The following is a 19033-nucleotide window of genomic DNA, read 5'->3' on the forward strand; positions in this document are numbered from 1 at the left end:
GTCCAGTCACCACACAGAGCGTCTGTCATTCAGTGGGAAGACGTATGCCCAAAACACAAGCACTGAAAGCATCTCATGGGTGGTGGGATGTACGGCTTCACATCACATCTGTAGCACATAACCTTGACCTTCTCTGGGAGGGTATACCCCTCGAAAGCCAGAATGAACGTGCCAGTATCTATGCAATTGCCTTGGTGACCCTTCTGTACACGTCGAACAAAATTAACGCCGTGTCACTCCAGGTAAGCCCAGAGTTCCTCGTCATTCTGCAGGATGAGGTCCCTATGAAAAATCACTCCCTGGACCATATTGAGAGACTGGTGAGGGGTAATAGACACTGGGACATTTCCATGATGATGACAAGCACAAAGAGCTGCAGATGGGGTGGCAGAACAAGCTTTGATCAACAGGGGGCCCAATGCATCTTACTACGAGACTACACTTCACTTCACCAAACTTGTCCTCAATATTCTCCACACAAAAAATGGCTTTGTGGCATGAATGTGTCCCCATCTGTCGTAGTACAGGTAAGGCAGTGGGGAAACTGTTTCATCCTAAGATAGTGAGCCTGGCCTTCCTCCCATGGTGTAACCAGGGAAGGGAAGGCTGCTGGGTCATATGAAGCACTATTCAATGATCCTTCACCATTAAAAGATATGGCCACTTGAGAATGGCCAGATTCTTGCAGTTTGATAAGCTTCATGCGCCAAGCATCCATCCTGATAGCACCCACTCCGATCAGGGGCTCTCCCCAAGGATGCCACCCAGCCACAGTAAGGGCCACCTGGCATGTCAGCTGTTGCCGGGGATACCGGTGCTCAGAGAAGACAAGCAACCGCTCCTTGGCATACATAAGGAGGGATCAGTTCAGTGTCAGTAGTGTGATCCCTGTGTTGTCTGGGGGCTCAGCCAGATGGGTACACAACAGCCCCACCACACGGACTGGCTGCACTTGCTGGGCTACAGGGGCTACAGGGGAAGGGAGAGAGGAAGGAAGGAGGGAGAGGAATCCATACCGTAGATGCTAGGGAGGGAGTTCTTCCCCAAATGGTTCACACTACAAACAAACAAACAAAAATATGAATGGAGGTCAAACATAACTGCAAACAGGATGAAAGAATGGGCAGAAGTAACAAAATTGCAAGCAATACAGCGAACCAGGTGGATATGGATAACGAGATTGATATAAATCAGAACACCAAGAGAGAGGAAGGAGAGGGCAACAGGGAGGGAGCAAGGACAGGGAGGAAGTGAAGACAGGGAGGGAGGGCAGGGTGAAGGAAATGAAGCCAGGGAAGGAAGAATGGGCTGCAATAACTCAAGGCCCCATGTTCACCACACACAAACTCATGAATGAACCGTGAGCCCTCTGGGGGGCAGTGTCAGATGTTGGACGAGTCCTGTATTGGAAGACTGATTTAAATTTGGTAATTGCCGTGAAGTGTGTGAGAAACTGACAGGACAACTCAAGGAATGCTGCTTTTAGAATGTCAAAAGAAGCAGTTGGAAAGAAATTGGAAATTTTACATACTTCTCTGGAATGTAGACATATGAATGGGTGCATCTCCTCTCCTGAAATGCTAATGGTGGAACTGAAGTTAGTACGCAAATGCAATTAACTTGTTGAGTTCTATTAAAGTTGCTCAACAGAAAACAATGTAATTTTAAAAAGCTCCCAGAAAACCACATAAAAACAACAAATTACTTTTTCACATCCCAGCAATTTAAAAAATTTCATTTTACAAACAAGGACCAAACCACAAAAGATAACTACGGATATCCAAATAAATTTTTATGCCCCAATAATGCACACAAGATGCATCTAAAATTACTTAGAATTATGTTTTCTTTTAAAAGTAGCTACTAAAAATGACATTATCTTTCCAAACAAAAACGTACAACTCAGAAGTTTTGGATTCCAAGGAAAAAACCTGGTTTCTGAAACATTATAAACAATGGACAGGGGAGTATCTGACAGTTTTTAATTATTTGGCAAGGGAATATATAAACAGTCCTACTGATTGTGTTTGTGTGTGTGTGTGTGTGTGTGTGTGTGTGTGTGTGTGTGTGTGTGTGTACAAATATTTCATCAAAGTTCTTTGGATGCGGGCAGTAGAAAGCATAAAACGTATGTTACCAATCTCATTGCACAATGATATTCTTATGAAAATAAGAAGTGTCATATGATGCTGGGCGAAGAATATGAGAAACTGACAGGAAAACTCAAGGTGTCTCTTCTGTTCTACAAAATGAGAGTAATGCACATTATGGCCAATGGGACCTCATGGCTTAACTACAGGCGACATGTTAATACATGCTATATTTTACCCTATTATTTTGTACAATGACTGAATTCTAACTACAATTTTTGCACTGCAGTAGCATTCCACTATTAAAATGACAAAATAGTACGTTTCCACTGAGTCAACAAGCATGAAGTTTATAAACATTTACATGTCCAACCATGTTTGTAACATCCTATTGAAACACTGATTCCTGTTGTCCCATTAAAGAAGTGTAGACAGGGCTAAGGTGGAAAAAATAAACTCAGACTTCCAGCCAGCCTTTTTAAACTCATGTAAAATATTCATGACATAGATGTCTGTACAAATCAACAAGATTGCATATTTTCACACAAAGATTTAACGCAGCTAAGAAAACCTTTACAGCAGAACTTTCAAACCTTAGAAAACAGGTCCACTGTAATGAAATCTCACAGTTTACAAATGTCAGCAAAGCCTCCTGGAAACTGATCAATTACGTATGGAAAAATCTCCACAACTAGGGACAGCAAACCCTCATGTTTACAGGATGGTAATATAAAAAAAGAACCAAAAGCATTATGTAACCTTTTTAATAATCATTTCGGGAATATGGAAGTGTACGATTCCACCCCTCTGCTTTGACCTATGACATCATCAACTTGGCGGAAATGGCTATTCTAAGTGTCTCCAATATGGTGCCTATGATATCTCTACATACACATAGCAACAAACACTAAAATACGTATAAATAAGACAATAACATCTCCCTCCAAAAATACAATCAAACTAATGGGACAACCGCAGGAAATTGGGGGTTTTAGTGAGGAGAAAAGCTAAATATAACAGAAAAAACACACACATCACAATCCTAAAATACGCAAGACGGCAAAAAAAAATAAATAAAATTGAAAATTAAAAAAATTTTAAAAAAATAAAAAATTTCAAAATCTACAGGAATCCCTTGACATATATATCTCAATGGCACCCAACGATACCGAAACACCAATGCCTACAGCAAAAACTATAGAAATTGGAATCAGACATTTCCCTTGACACAGCTGATAGTAACTTACCAAAACGCCTATACCTACATATAAAAATATGAAAATTGGAACTGGGCATTTCCCTTGACCTGTATAGGTCAAGTATAGGTCAACTATAACTACTGGTACGAAAAAACCAACACTTACAACTACAAAAACCAAAACCACAACGCCTCAAAAATTAAAAACTCAAACATCCCTATGTAAATTAAAACACATTCAACACACAATAAATTACAACTCGAGAAAAACAGACCGGAAAAAAAAAAAAAATAAAATAAAAAAATTACTTACCAAAAAATAAAATAAAAAAATTACTTACCGCCAACAAAGTTCGGCCGGCCATCACACACACATACACACACAGAGGACGCCATCAAACACAACAAGTCGACATCTACAAACATAACCAACTCAAACTCCGTGTTGTAATGACGTCACACACCACAACACCCTTACGTCATGGGCCAAAGCAGACGGGTGGAATTGGACGCTTCCGTTGACCCAACATTTCATATCACTAATGGGAAATCCAACACACACTTTAGAAGTGTACTGAGAGATACCATATCATACCCTTCAAGTAGTGAGTTTTGAATTTGGTGAGACTAAAGAAAATCATATGAACACGATAATCCTAACATTAAAAAACAAATACTCAACTGGATGGGATGGTATAAGTCTTGTAGTTAAAACATACATAAAAATATTTACACCACTAATGTACCTTATAAACTTTAGTATTAAAGAAAGCACTTACCCTACTAGTCTAAAAAATAAGCATTGTTAAACAGTGCATAAGAAGGGGAATACAAAAGAGGTTTCAAACTACTGCCCAAAATCACTGATCCCAACCTTTAGTAAGGTTTTTGAAATGGTTATCGTTTCCCAGCTATCGGCTTACTTTACACATAACAAATCGTTAACAGAAACACAGTATGGCTTTAGGAAAGATCGGTGCACAACTACTGGAGTCGATGAATTTCTCCATAAAGTGTACAGCCTCCTAGAGCAAGGTATGAAGATAGCAGGCATATTCCCAGATCTTTTCAAAGCCTTTGGCTCAGTCAACCATAGGCTGCTCATTAATAAATTGAAGGCTTACAACATCAAGGAATCATCTGTCAAATTACTGATCACATACTTGACAAATCACAAACATTGTGCTAAACTTTCATGTAAAATAGATAATAAGGTAACAGAATTTAAAGCCTTCTAGAGATACTGTAGGGATCAATGCTTGGTCCCTTTCTCTTCTTGGCTTATGTCAATGACATGACATAACCCTTCCACTTACATCTAGTGACCTATGTTGATGACATTGCCCACTTATTTTATGAAAACTACTTTGAGACTTTACACTCAGCTGCAGCTAAGGGTGTGATGAAAGTAACCACGTATTTTCTACACCAGGGTCTAAACACCAACATCAGTACATCCCAGCTACTAACATTTATGAGCCTGAAATAAACAATATTTGTGACATTAGATCAGCAGGGATAGACAACATTAAATTTCTTGGTGTCCACATGAACAAAAATCTGTTGGGTAAACCAAATACTTCTGGGATAAATCCTAGTGTCCAATTCTACTCATCAGCTATGAGCAATGACGTCATACCTAAAGCAAAGATGCTACGTATAGGCAATCTATGAAGGCAATGTATCATACCCGTAAACAAATGAATGTAACATACTATAAAATTACCATCATATTTCACTCAGTTATTACTTGGTCATGAATTGTATCTAAACGAACTGAACATAATGAAAATAATCAAGAACAAAAATTAAAAACAAATTTTAATATCTGATAAGAAGTATTTTTGTAATTTATAAGAGTAGAAAGGCAAAGAGAACCTTTAAACTGCATTACAGCAAAGTGCTTAGTGAAGTCATAATGTTAGAAAATAGTGTTAATTTTACTATTAATTATTGAATGTAACTGGAGAAGTGCAGGAAAGTTGGGGGTTTTGGGCAGGGAGAAACTGAAATGCAAAGAAACAGTAGCATGAAATGTGGAGAAACCGATACACAGAATTCTAAAAGAAAAGCCAGTAAGCCTATACAACTAACAAACATCTACAAAAAATAAGGAATATTGGAATCGCTAACTAGAATTAACCCACATAGGTAAGTTTAGTTACCAAGCTCTCCATGATTCATATGTAAAATATTTTTGCAGGTGTTTTATGCATTTCTACATTTGTAATTGCTCTCTAAAACTAGAGTGAACTATAACAAAAATTGGAAGCGCTAAATACAACTGACCTATATAGGTCAATTCTAGTTACCAATTTCAATATTAGCCTGCTGAAAAAATTATCTAATTAATGATTAGATTAGTATATCTAAAAACAAAGATGATGTGACTCACCAAATGAAAGTGCTGGCAGGTCGACAGACACACAAACAAACACAAACATACACACAAAATTCAAGCTTTCGCAACAAACTGTTGCCTCATCAGGAAAGAGGGAAGGAGAGGGAAAGATGAAAGGATGTGGGTTTTAAGGGAGAGGGTAAGGAGTCATTCCAATTCCGGGAGCGGAAAAACTTACCTTAGGGGGAAAAAAGGACGGGTATACACTTGCACACACACACATATCCATCCACACATATACAGACACAAGCAGACATATTTAATAATATTGGTCTTTAAATATGTCTGCTTGTGTCTGTATATGTGTGGATGGATATGTGTGTGTGTGCAAGTGTATACCCGTCCTTTTTTCCCCCTAAGGTAAGTCTTTCCGCTCCCGGGATTGGAATGACTCCTTACCCGCTCCCTTAAAACCCACATCCTTTCGTCTTTCCCTCTCCTTCCCTCTTTCCTGATGAGGCAACAGTTTGTTGCGAAAGCTTGAATTTTGTGTGTATGTTTGTGTTTGTTTGTGTGTCTGTCGACCTGCCAGCACTTTCATTTGGTAAGTCACATCATCTTTGTTTTTAGATATATTTTTCCTACGTGGAATGTTTCCCTCTATTATAATGATTAGATTAGATTAGATTAATACTTGTTCCATAGATCATGAATACGACACTTCGTAATGATGTGGAATGTGTCAGGTTAATAAAAGATGTTTGTACAAGATATTACATTACACAAAAAATTGCATGACACTAATGTTTAAGTTTTTTTCCCCCCCTTAATTTATATCTAAAAATTCAGCCAATGAGTAGAAGGAGTTGTCATCTAGAAATTCTTTTAATTTATTTTTAAATGTTAGTTGGCTATCTGTCAGGCTTTTGATGCCGTTTGGTAGGTGACCAAAGACTTTTGTGGCAGCATAATTTACCCCTTTCTGTGCCAAAGTCAGATTTAACCCTGCATAGTGAAGATCATCCTTTCTCCTGGTGTTATGCACACTGCTATTACTTTTGAACTGGGTTGGATTATTAACAACAAATTTCATAAGTGAATATATATACTGTGAGGTTACTGTGAGGATCCCTATATCCTTAAATAGTTGTCTGCAGGATGACTGTGGGTGGGCTCCAGCAATTATTCTGATTACACGTTTTTGAGCAATGAACACTTTTCTACTCAACGATGAATTACCCCAGAATATGATGCCATACGAAAGCAGTGAATGAAAGTAGGCATAGTAAGTTAATTTACTGAGATTCTTATCACCAAAATTTGCAATAACCCTAATAGCATACGTAGCTGAACTCAGACGTTTCAGCAGACCATCAACGTGTTGCTTCCAGTTTAACCTCTCATCAATGGACACACCTAAAAATTTTGAAAATTCTACCTTAGCTACAGACTTCTGTTCAAATTCTATATTTATTACTGGAGTTGTGCCATTTACTGTACAGAACTGTATATACTGTGTTTTATCAAAATTTAAAGAGAGTCCGTTTGCTGAGAACCACTTAATAATTTTGGGAAAAACATCATTTACAATTACATCACTTAGTTTTGGTTTTTGGATGTTATTACTATACTTGTATTATCAGCAAAAAGAACTAACTTTGCATCTTCATCAATGTGGAATGGTAAGTCATTAATGTTTATCAAGAACAGTAAAGGACCTAAGACCCAAACCTGTGGGATCCCATACTTGATAGCCCCCAGTTTGAGGAATCAGCTGTTGTTTTAACATTACATGAACCACTTATTTCAACTTTCTGCATTCTTCCAGTTAAGTATGAATTAAACCATTTGTGCACTGCCCCACTCAAACCATAATGATTTAGCTTATCTAAAAGAATTCCATGATTTACACAATCAAAGGCCTTTGAGAGATCACAAAAAATACCAATGGGTGATGTCCGGTTATTCGGAGCATTTAATATTTGATCAGTGAAAGTGTATATAGCATTTTCTGTTGAAAAGCCTTTCTGAAAACCAAACTGATATTTTGTTAGTACTTTATTTTTACAAATATGGGAGGCTACTCTTGAATACATTAATTTCTCAAAAATGTTTGAAAGAGCTGTCAGAAGAGAGATTGGGCGGTAGTTGTTGACATCCGATGTATCCCCCTTTTTATGCGATGGTTTTACAATGGCATATTTCAGTCTATCGGGGAAAACACCCTGCTCTAAGAGCTATTACATACGTGGCTGAGAATCCTACTTATCTGTGGCGAACAAGCTTTAAGTACCTTGTTGGAAATGCCATCAATTCTGTAAGAGCTTTTACTTTTCGTTGAGTTTATTATTTTACTGATTTCAGAGGGAGAGGTTGGTGGAATTACAGTTGTTTCAAACTGCACAGGTATGGCCTCTTCTATTAGTAGCCTTCCCTCTTCTAGTGAAGATCTAGATCCTATTTTCTCCACAACATTTAAAAAATGATTATTGAAAATATTTTCAATTTCTGATTGTTTGCTAGTACACTTGTAATTCAGTTTGATGGCACTAAAGTATTCCTGTGCTCTTGGTTGCCCTGTTTCCCTTTAAATAATATTCCAAATTGCTTTAATTTTATTATCAGAGTTACTGATCTCAGACATGATACACATTCTTCCGGACTTTTTAATAACTTTTCTTAGTACCGCACAATAGTTTTTATAATATTGAACAATTTCGGGGTCAGTACTCCCTCTTGCTGTTAGATACAGTTCTCTTTTACAGTTGCAAGATATTCTTATTCCTTTAGTTAGCCAAGGTTTTTTTATATGTTTTCCTGGAATTATGTTTAACTATTTTCTTGGAAAAACAATTTTCAAATACCCTTAAAAATGTATCGTGAAATAAGTTATATTTCAAGTTCGTATCGGGTTCCTTATACACTTCATCCCAGTCTAGCTGCTGTAGGCTTTCCCTAAAGTTTGCAATATTTATATTGTTAGTTGAACGCACTGCTTTGAAAGTCTGATTTGGTATACTGCATGGAGCTATGTCATGTACTGTAACTAGCTGTGCACCATGATCTGAAAGACCATTCTCAACAGGATAAGCATTTATGTCCATAAACTTATCTTGGTCTATAAAAAAGTTATCTATCAATGTACTGCTGTTCTTTGTTATCCGAGTAGGAAAATCAATGATGGAGCTCAAATTGAAAGAACTGAGTAATACTACAAGGTCATTCTTCCTATTACACTTTTTCAGGGAATCAACAATGAAATCCCCACAAATGATAATTTGCTTCCCCCTGTCTGACAGATAGCACAACAAAGCATCCAAGTTTTCTAGAAATAGCTGGAAATTCCCTGAGGGGGACCTATACACTGTTACAATTATGAAAGTGCCATCATTTACTTTAAGTTCAGTGGCACATGCTTCCATATGTTGCTCTACACAAAATTTTTTAGTTTCTAAATTTTTTACACTGTGGAAGCTTTTGACATATATGGCAACTCCTCCTCTCATCATATCATCTCTACTTACATGTGCAGCTAATTTGTACCCACTGATGCTAACCTTTTGCATAGCAGTGACAATGTGATGCTCAGACAGGCATAGTACATCTATTACATTCTCAGTTGCTATTTCTTCTAAACAAAGCAGAAGCTCATCAATTTTATTCTTCAATCCCCCAATATTTTGATGAAATATACTGACATTATTTTTCACTTTACTTTTGTTTCTTGAACTTTTTTAACATCTTTAGTACTTGCCTGGCTGAGTTTCCCACTGGACACTGACCTTACACTAAAAAAGAGTTTCCACCATGAGATGTAGTTCCTCCCCCATTTAAATTTCCTGCTATCAGCCCAGCCAGTTTACCCTTCCCTTTCTTGTTGAGGTGTAGGCCATGTCTAGTATAGTCCCACCTACAGAGTGAATCAACAGGAACCACACCAATGTGTGACCCTGCACCAGATCCAAGTAGCCGTTCCAACTCCAAATTAACTCTCCTGACAGAAGAGCTCAAATGAGGTCGGTCGTGGCACTCCAGAACCGACACAAACCCAACACTGGTATGACTCAATGTTGATGCAATCTTTGCCAGGCCACACTCTATGCTGTGCCCCGGATCTCTGTCAATACTGTTGCCTGGCCCACCCACAATAACCGCGGTATCTTCCTTAGTAAAGCCTCTACATAGTGAACCTAAATCCTCTGTAACCTGTCCCAGTCCAGCACTAGGTTTGAAAAAACTTGTGACCTGGTATTCTGACCCTAATTCATCCTGCAGAAGTTGGCCCACACCCCTAGCACGTGAACTACCTAGCAACAAGACTTTCTTTCTCTTTGCAGACTTCCCTACATTCTTATTCAATTTGCTGCTGAAAGCTTGTTGAGCCCTGTCTACATCTACTTCTGTGAGAGGCTCATTAGTTTCTGACTGAGGGGACAGGTCAAACCTATTTTGTACATTAATAACAAAGTTGTCAGAAGAATTTCTTAGCCTGTTCCTTACGCCTGTTGCCACTTCCCACCCCTGTTTACCCTTCTCCCCCCTTAACCTGCCCAGCTCTCGCCCAGCCTCATCTAACTCAGCCTGAAGGGCAGCAATTTTCCCCTCCTGTTCCACAATCTTTCTATCTCTACTGCATAGCTTACAGAACCACTGATGAGTCTCATTCATTATCCCAATTCCCACGCCACCACAATCGTCCCAATGAAAAAAGTACTACATCCATCACACCAGACCCCGGAGCTAACGATTCTACGGCACGTCACGAACTTTAAACTCATGGTACAAATCAATTTTAGTGATAGAAAGACAATTAAGTTACTGGAAAACAATGAAAATACGTGTACGAAAAATTAGGCCTACTCGCGACTATGTAAACAGTGGTTCAGAAGTTTTTTACTGGAAATTACTTAAGAGATAACGATACTCTACAGATATATAGGGGCAGCAAACGTTTTTAGCACACTAAACTATCAGTAAATGCACTTAAAATTGCGATATGAAGTTTAATCTGAAAGGTCAAATGTTCGGCCTGGCCGCAATATGTAAACAAAATGAACTTTACGTGACTACTGTGAAAATATGCGAGTAAGACAAAAATCTTTAATGGTAAGCTTGAAGAGCACTATAATTAACATAATAAATTAGTTTCAAGTGTTATAAACAGTTTGTTACTACTTAAATTACTTATCTTGTACGAGAGCTGTGTGATGAATGATCAAATGGCTGGAATCAGTAACTCAAACTGATCTATGTAAGTGGTCAAGTCTAATTAACAATTCCAAATATTTGATGGTTCATAATTTTGGACAGATTTCTATAGTCTATTTCTTATTCATCTCAGAACTACCATGAGAAAGTAACAAGTATTGTAGGTACAGCCTCCAAATTTTTCTCTTTTTCACACCGGTGATGCGAGTAATACCATACCGTCGATGAAGAAACAATACCACGTAACTGACAATTTGCCGATTTTTCGTTTTTCAGTCAGATGATGTCGTTGACCATACGCACATCTGCTCTTAATGCCATAATGACGAATTTTTAATTATTTACCATGAAAAAATTATCTAAAACAATACCGCGTATGTGACACAGCAAATAAATAGATGGCAATACCACGGAACTATAGAGAATTAAATACCGCGTATCTACAATTTATGGATACTGTAAACAATATCGTGTAAATACAAAAGTGCGTGCAGCCACAGCACATTGTTACTGCCTTATTACGTATTTAACAGTGCTCAAAAGTGGTTCCATGCTTGTAGCTTCATTTTTGATAATGGACAGCGACATAGATGATTTTTTTACCAAAGAAGAAATTGTTTCTCAGCTGAAATCAGCTTATGAAAGAGGAGAATCGTTCCCAAGAGTGACTGATAACGGTAAGAAAATTGTTTTATTATTCACCTTTGAATGTTAGTAGCACAGCAAGTGTCTTATTGTGATATAAATCAGAACGACCCCACATCACTCGTTCTGTGCTTTATTCATTTCTGCCAAAGATTTCTAGACTGTCCACTTTCTTGTAGGATCTCCCATAAATGCAGAACAAACAACAGGTGAGAAAAGTCGTAACACAGAAGTTACATTTACCGAAGAAGAATTAATTTCGTATATGTGGTTCTTGGTTACTGTTCCTGAAACATCTAACGACGCAGGCAAATTTTCTTGGGATTATTGTTAATAGTATCGCTGATGCCGTCATTTCTCACAAATACATGAATTTGAGCTTCATCTTTGTCTGCTTAATTAATATATAAATATTTTTCCATCTAGAAACTTCAGTGGCTGTATCCACCAATGCTCAAAATGAAACCACAGTCACTGTTTCCATTAAAGACGGCAGTACTTCACACTCATTGCTATGCGATGGTGCTCATTGTTTGCCAAACGCTCTGGATAAATTGTCAGAAGATCACGGAAGCAATAATAATGCTGACAGTGAAGGCCAAGAATTTTATGGTGACGTAAGCAGAGACAGGAAAAGGAAGTCTAAACCACATCCTGCAGATCAGAAGAAAAATGCCAATAAAATTCTGAAAATGCATGGGCAGGCGTATATTGGATACAAAAGAAGTCGAATTGGTAAAATCACTCATGATACTCCAAGAGGGGCACGAAAGTAGGTCCAACATGTACTTTGAAGACGTGCCAGAAATACGTTCAATGGAGGTGTCATCAGTTTTCTGCTGATGATAGGCAGGCAGTATTTAACACATTTTGGGAAACGATGTCATGGGATCAGAGAAAGGTTTACATTACTAACCTTGTGGACATAATTTCAACCAAACGTCCAGGGAAGTACACTGGCAAATCCATGAGAAAAGGGACGCTCGTTTATCGTTTGAAAAATGAGCTGGAGAAACAAAGTATGCAAAAAGATGTTTCTCAATACTCGAGATTAAAGAATGGACAGTCCGATATCGGCTGGGTAATTCCACACATGGGTTTAGTCCTGATACAGAATTGTCATGACCTCGAATCAAACAGATGAAGAAGAAAGATTAGAAAACCTTCATAAAAGAATTCCTGGACTCTCTTCTGAAACTTCCATCGCATTACCGCAGGAAATCCTCCTCAAAGTTGTACCTTGAGCCTATTCTACAATCCAAACAACAGGTGTATGGACTACGTGGAAAAAGTCATGCAGAGAAGGTTTCACCATTAAGTCAGGCTACCTTTAACTTGATTTTAGAAAATGGTAATATTACCTTATTTTGCCCCAAGAAAGGCCAGTGCGACTTGTGTTGTAGTGAAGACGTGTGGAAGCAACACACAGAATGGAAAGAGCAGGCAACGATGGAAAAAGATGCTGACAAGAAAGAAGCCCAGCAGAAGCTCTGCTCAGTGCACACCATGGACTCACAGGCCGTGAAAGTAGCTCCATTTTTAAGTGCAAGTGCAGTTTATTATAAAACAAAGTTGGCTGTTCATAACTTTACAATGTATAATTTAGAAAGTCATGATGGAGTATGTTACTGGTTCAATGAAACGCACGGTGATTTGGTTGCATCATGGTTTGCTTCATGCGTCATGGACACCCTATCCAGAATAATTAAGGAAAACCCCATTCAAGTCATTCTGTATTTTGATGGCTGCACATATCAGAATAGAAATGTGATATTATCAAATGCTCTTTTAAGATTAGCAATTGATACTGGAGTATTGATCTCACACGAGTTTTTGGAGAAAGACCATACTCAGATGGAATCTGACTCAGTTCACAGCTCCATTGAGAGCAAGCTTAAAGGACGTGAAGGTACACTTCCTAGCCAATACGCTACGATATCTAAAGAATTGAGAAAAAAGCCACATCCATGCGAAGTCCATTACCTAGATTATTCCTTTTTCATCAAATATGCAGAGAAAAGTTTGTGGCTGTACAACTCAATTAGGCCTGGAAGAGCTGTAAAAAATGAGCCTACAGTTACCAATCTGAGGGCACAACAGTACCGCCCACATGGTATTATTTACTACAAGTGCTCTTTCAACGAGGTGTGGTAAGAATTACCGAGGCATCCGAGGAAAATTCTTGGAGATGTTTGCTTCCCGAAACTATACAACGAAAGATGGAAAAATCAAGAAATCCAAATGGGATCATTTACAACAACTTAAATCTGTTCTTCCTAAAGATTGTCATAGTTATTATGACAACATTCCTTATGAATGAAAATTATAGCGGAGGTAACTGTGTGACGAGTATCAGTGCAGTGTGATTCTCTGTTGCTGCTTTGAGTGACGTTTAGGATTTTTCTTGAAGAAATGTGCAGACATTATCGCAAATATGTAAACAGTATATTTATTTAAAATGTTTCTATGAAATCTTTCAATAAAAATGATTAATGCTCCAAAACATGTTCTTCCTAGCTTTCCTTTCACCAAATACCAATGTAAATGTGTCAAGTTGTGCCGGGAGACTGACAAACAAATACAGCATAAGTAGCAGATCATGGATAAATACCCAGACAATTCCGCGTATGTGCCGTAATTAAGCTGAATAAAGCATTTTTTTTTTGTTTCACATTTTTATTTGATCCAATCTTTCCTTGTACTGCTACGATGCAAATTTAGTGCCGCTGTGAAATGTATTAGGCAATTTAAACAGTTTTTTGTCTCTCGTGTAAAATTCTTATTTTGTTACTTATGCAGTATTGTTTCTTCACCAACGATATGTAGAAATCCTGTAACACTTTAGTGCACACACTTGTTGTTAAAACGGTCTATATAATGAACTGTGGAATTGTTGTAATCTATAACTCGAATTAACCTGTATAGGGCCGTTCCAGTTACCGATTCCAGTATTTGTGAGGCCCTACTTTTTGTGAATTTTCGATAGTTGTGTACTAGTCCTATTAGATTTAATAATTATTATTACAAGTTTATGTTAGTTCACAGTATTATGACTTCATCGTGCACTATACTGCAATGGATTTAAGGGTTCTCTGTGCTTTTCTTGCTTGCATAAATTACGATAATAATGAATTCAGACATGTATACTTCTCTTTTTCTGTTCTTATTTATTTTCATTACTTTTAATTCTTGTCAATATAATTTGTGACTAAATATTAATCACGTGAACTGTGATTCTAATTTTATCGTATGCTACATTCTTGTTTGCAAACATGATCAGTTGCTTTCAATGATTGCCTCTATGTAGCCTATCTGACTTAGGTATGACGTCATTGCTCAAAGCCGACAAGTGGAATCAGACACTAGAATTGACCCTACTTCTGTATGTGTGAAAGTAAGCAGTAGCTTGTATGTGGTAAGTCAACTGGCATACATAGTCCAAAGTCAAACATAAAAAATGGTTTACTATGGAACAATTTATCCATTTCTTAATTATGATATCGAACCGTGGGGTTGCATGGCAGACCTGCACCTGCATATTATAGCAATATTACAGAAAAGACCCATTAGGTTAATGTATGGACTGAAGTCCTGAGAGTCCTGTCAAGAAACCTTTGTCCAGGACAAATTTTTAACAGAATATCCCTTGTATGTGTATAAACTTATATTTTTTCTTAATAGTAAAAACAAAGTAAATAATAAGTGCAGTGATACACATAATTACAATACTAGAAGTAAGAGTAACTAGGCCTACTTCAGACGAGGGCAAAATTAAAAACAACAGACAACAATCTTTATATTAATGGGCATATATGGTTCAACAAGCTGCCACATGCTTTGAAAACTGTTCCACAGGGAGTTAAAAGGCTTCTTAATAAATAAATGTTTACATTGACTCAGTGAATTCTAATTTATTTGACCTCTTTTGTAACATAATTAGACGATTAAGATGAATGTAAGCACCAGTACTGTATGTAAGTGTTATCTATACAAATCTAAACAACCTATGTATGACGTTTGCAAAAGCCATCAGTTTGGCGGCCTATACTAAAAAAAAAAAAGAATAAATATACGTTATACTCCAGTTATAATGTTAATATAAATTTGATCACGTAAGCTAATGATCAGTGGTAGAATTAGTAATAATTTTTCATATCTTCTCACCCGTAGACCATTGGATCCGGAACTCCATAATGGCCTTCCTGGATTTCGAACTTCCCTGCTGCAGAAGGCTTAGGTTTCACAGATGGCAAGCCAAAACTCTGCAACACGAAAACAAATAAATAAAACGATGAGTATCATCAACGATTTATGAAATTAAAGAGCATTTAAACGTTCAAGACACCCATGTTGCAAATTCAAAATTGCTCTGTCATGTCAAAACTATTCACATTACAAATGATTTGACATAATGTGGCATGACAAGAAAATTACCATTCTGATACTAGCTTATTCACAGGCTGTACTTCACACAAACTTATAGACCGGAGTTTATTTCCTAGTTTCCAAGAGCACTTCCACTATATCCCACTGTTTACAAATTATTTACAACAGTACCCTCTTTCGTCTTGACGCGCCAAAGATCACGATGTGGTTTGTCAGCAATTTTACCCAAAGATTATTAGTGATCGAAAAAGTTCATGGACGTTCGAAACTTCTCAAATATCCTTGAACTCGCCACATGCCTGCAAAATATATGAATATTAGCCAATTTCAAGTTATATGAATAATATAAACTATAACCTATTCGAGTTTGCACAGCTTTATAAAATAATCTGTACATGAATTTCCCGTTCATATACTGCAGATGAATACAGAGATCTTTATTATAACATAAATTAGAATTTATGGCTCATTTAGTTATGAGATTGATTCATTGACGCAAATTCAGATTTTTTTCCCATTAGTCAGCAATTCGTTCTGTTGTTGATCTATCTTTCCAGCGATTTGTGTTATCAATTTTCCCGCGTGTGTGTTGTTCCAAATCATGCTGTGGAATGGCGAACGGGAAGGGGGAAATTCAACAAGCTTATGTACAGGAGAATGATTCGTCAGTATGTATTGCTTCATATAGCAATTGTATTTAACCACAGATTTTTTTAAACAATTTAACTGTAGACGGTAGGGAGTTTAAGGAGTGATCCTTGTCATTTTAATGAAAAATAAACGGGCAAAGCATATGGGGATATGGTGAAGACAATTGCTGGCTTTTCTCGCTAGGAGTTGCCTATTGTGTGGCCTAACCTCCCCCACCCCCTCTTTATTGAGTTTTCTCGTCGTCGTATACAATAAGATCAAAAACAATTGATTTTTGTCGAGTATGCTGCAACTATTCCAGTAAAATTTCCTGGACCAAAAAATCCAATGCATAATGTTTATATAACACAGTAGGTGGTACGTAGAGGCCGAGGTGCGTTAAATGATAACAGAAATTGCTTACATACATTGTTTCACTTGTCGTGTTCCACAAATCATATAAAATACTTCTGCAACGTGTACGAACAACCAATTACAGCTAATGCCAATGAAATCGCATAGATAACCATAGGAATTATTTCTTGATTACTTTATATATGCTTATGTACTTTTAAAAAAAACTCGCTGCTCTTCTTTCAGCAGTCATCTTCTGTTTTTTATGTGATTCACAAAAACAGGTTTACATCTAAGACTTTACATTATCAGATGCCTATAATTGCAAGTTAAAGTTTGTTTAATGTGAGTTTCGTGTTTCAGTTGAGTATATATCCCCGAGTTCAGGAATCAGATAAATTATGAAAGATGGTAATAAGTTACTCATTTTTTCTTATTGAAGGGGTTTCCTGCGTGACGTCTGTTGACAACCTGTTACAGACTTTGCAGCAGAATTTATAAACTCTAATTCTGAATGAATGTTAGATAGGGATACATAGTCTGCATAAAACATAGCTGTACCACTGTGCCTGTGGAAGCACTCTGGTTGTAGATTTAACAGCTCAACATCTAAACTCCACAAACCATTGTGAAGTGCATGGCAGGAGATACATCCCACTACAAGTTATTAGGGTTTTCCCACCATTCTATTCACAAACTGAATGTGGCATGGATGATTGTTTAAATACTTCCATGGATACTCTAATTAATATAATCGTGTTCTCAAGATCCCTGTGGCAGCGCTAGAGGATTGTAGTGTATTCCTATGGTCATCGTGTAAAGCCATTTCTTGAAACTTTGTCAGTTGGCATTCTTGGGTACTTTACACCTTCTTCAGAGGTCTGCAAATTCAGCTTCTTCAGCATCTCTGTGACACTCTCCCACTGATCAAATAAATCTGTTACCATTCATGCTTGTCCTCTCTGTATGCGTCCAATATCCTCTGTTAATCCTATTTGGTCAGGTCCCACACACTTAAGCAATGTTCTAGGATGGGTCGCATGAGTGATTTGTAAGAAATCTGCTTTGTAGACTGAGTGCATTTCCCCAGAACTCGTTCAACAAACCAAAGTCTACCACCTGCTTTACCCACGACTGAACTTATGTGACCATTGCATTTCATATCCCAACAAAGTATTACACCCAGATGTTTGTATGAGTTGGCTGATTCCAACTGTGTCTCATTGATATTGTAGGATACTACGTTTTTTGTTTTGTGATTTACACAGTTTTATATTTCTGAACATTGAAAGCAAGTTGCTAATCTTTGCACCACTTTGAAATCTTATCAGGATCCCTCTGAATAATTAAGTAGCTTCTTTCAGACAATACTTCATTAGAGATAACTGCATCATCTGCAAAAGTCTGAGGTTACTGTTAATATTGTCCACAAAATCATTAATGTGAAACGTGAACAGCAAGGGTACATACGCCCCTTGGGCATACATGAAGTTATTTAAACTTCTGTCAATGAATCTCCATCGAAGATAACTTGCTACATCCTCCCTATCTAGAAAAGATTAACACAATAACAAATTTCCCTTGATGCCCCAAATAAGTGTACTGGGGCAATTCCATTGGAAATCATCAGATGAGGGTTCCATCATGGTTATAGATTTTAATGAAATTTGGTACAGTTAATAACAGCACTAAAGTAAGTTCATATCTCAGCCTGGGGGGCTGAGCTAGGCCCTCCCAAAGTTACAATTTTTTTTTCTTCAAAAAACATGCCACCATGCGTGACCTCCTAGCTCCTGTACTAAATCGGATAAAAACAGAAGGTGGGCCTCATTTGAAAGGTAACACCTCTCCCTTGTAGGAGAAAGCAAGGATGTGTTGCAATGATTCATGGTTCAGAAGTAAGACATAGACAAACAGCTACACAAGTTATCACATTTTTGGACGTTTCCAATATTTTTTATCTCGTGTGAATAATTGTACTGAAACGGTATTTGGTGTATATAGAGAGGTGATAAGGCTGAATTCGTGCAACAAATTTAGTTGTGTTAGTTGCATGCACACATTGAGTTTTTGGATTTGGAAAATCCTGAAATTGTCAAAAATCATTATTAGGGACCTCCCCAAATGCAATGTGTGCAAGGTCAAAGCGTGCTGCAAATTGGTTCATTATGTAGCTTGTAT

At 37.4% G+C, this 19033-nt stretch overlaps 2 protein-coding genes across 2 annotated transcripts in view; one reads left to right on the plus strand and one right to left on the minus strand.

The window, feature by feature from the left end:
• Positions 1–16081, minus strand: part of LOC126412791 (proteasome maturation protein) — a 32575-nt gene extending 16494 nt beyond the window's left edge. The window contains exons 1-2 of the mRNA XM_050082566.1: positions 15917–16081; positions 15647–15744 (exon numbers count right to left, since the gene is read on the minus strand). Coding sequence (XP_049938523.1) covers positions 15647–15744; positions 15917–15919 — 101 coding nt within the window. The 5' untranslated portion in view covers positions 15920–16081. The remainder of the gene's footprint in view (positions 1–15646; positions 15745–15916) is intronic.
• A 338-nt stretch (positions 16082–16419) lies between these two features.
• Positions 16420–19033, plus strand: part of LOC126412788 (uncharacterized) — a 28305-nt gene continuing 25691 nt past the window's right edge. The window contains exon 1 of the mRNA XM_050082563.1: positions 16420–16536. Coding sequence (XP_049938520.1) covers positions 16480–16536 — 57 coding nt within the window. The 5' untranslated portion in view covers positions 16420–16479. The remainder of the gene's footprint in view (positions 16537–19033) is intronic.

This window comes from Schistocerca serialis, chromosome 7 (assembly GCF_023864345.2).
Source record: "Schistocerca serialis cubense isolate TAMUIC-IGC-003099 chromosome 7, iqSchSeri2.2, whole genome shotgun sequence".
NCBI lineage: Eukaryota > Metazoa > Arthropoda > Insecta > Orthoptera > Acrididae > Schistocerca > Schistocerca serialis.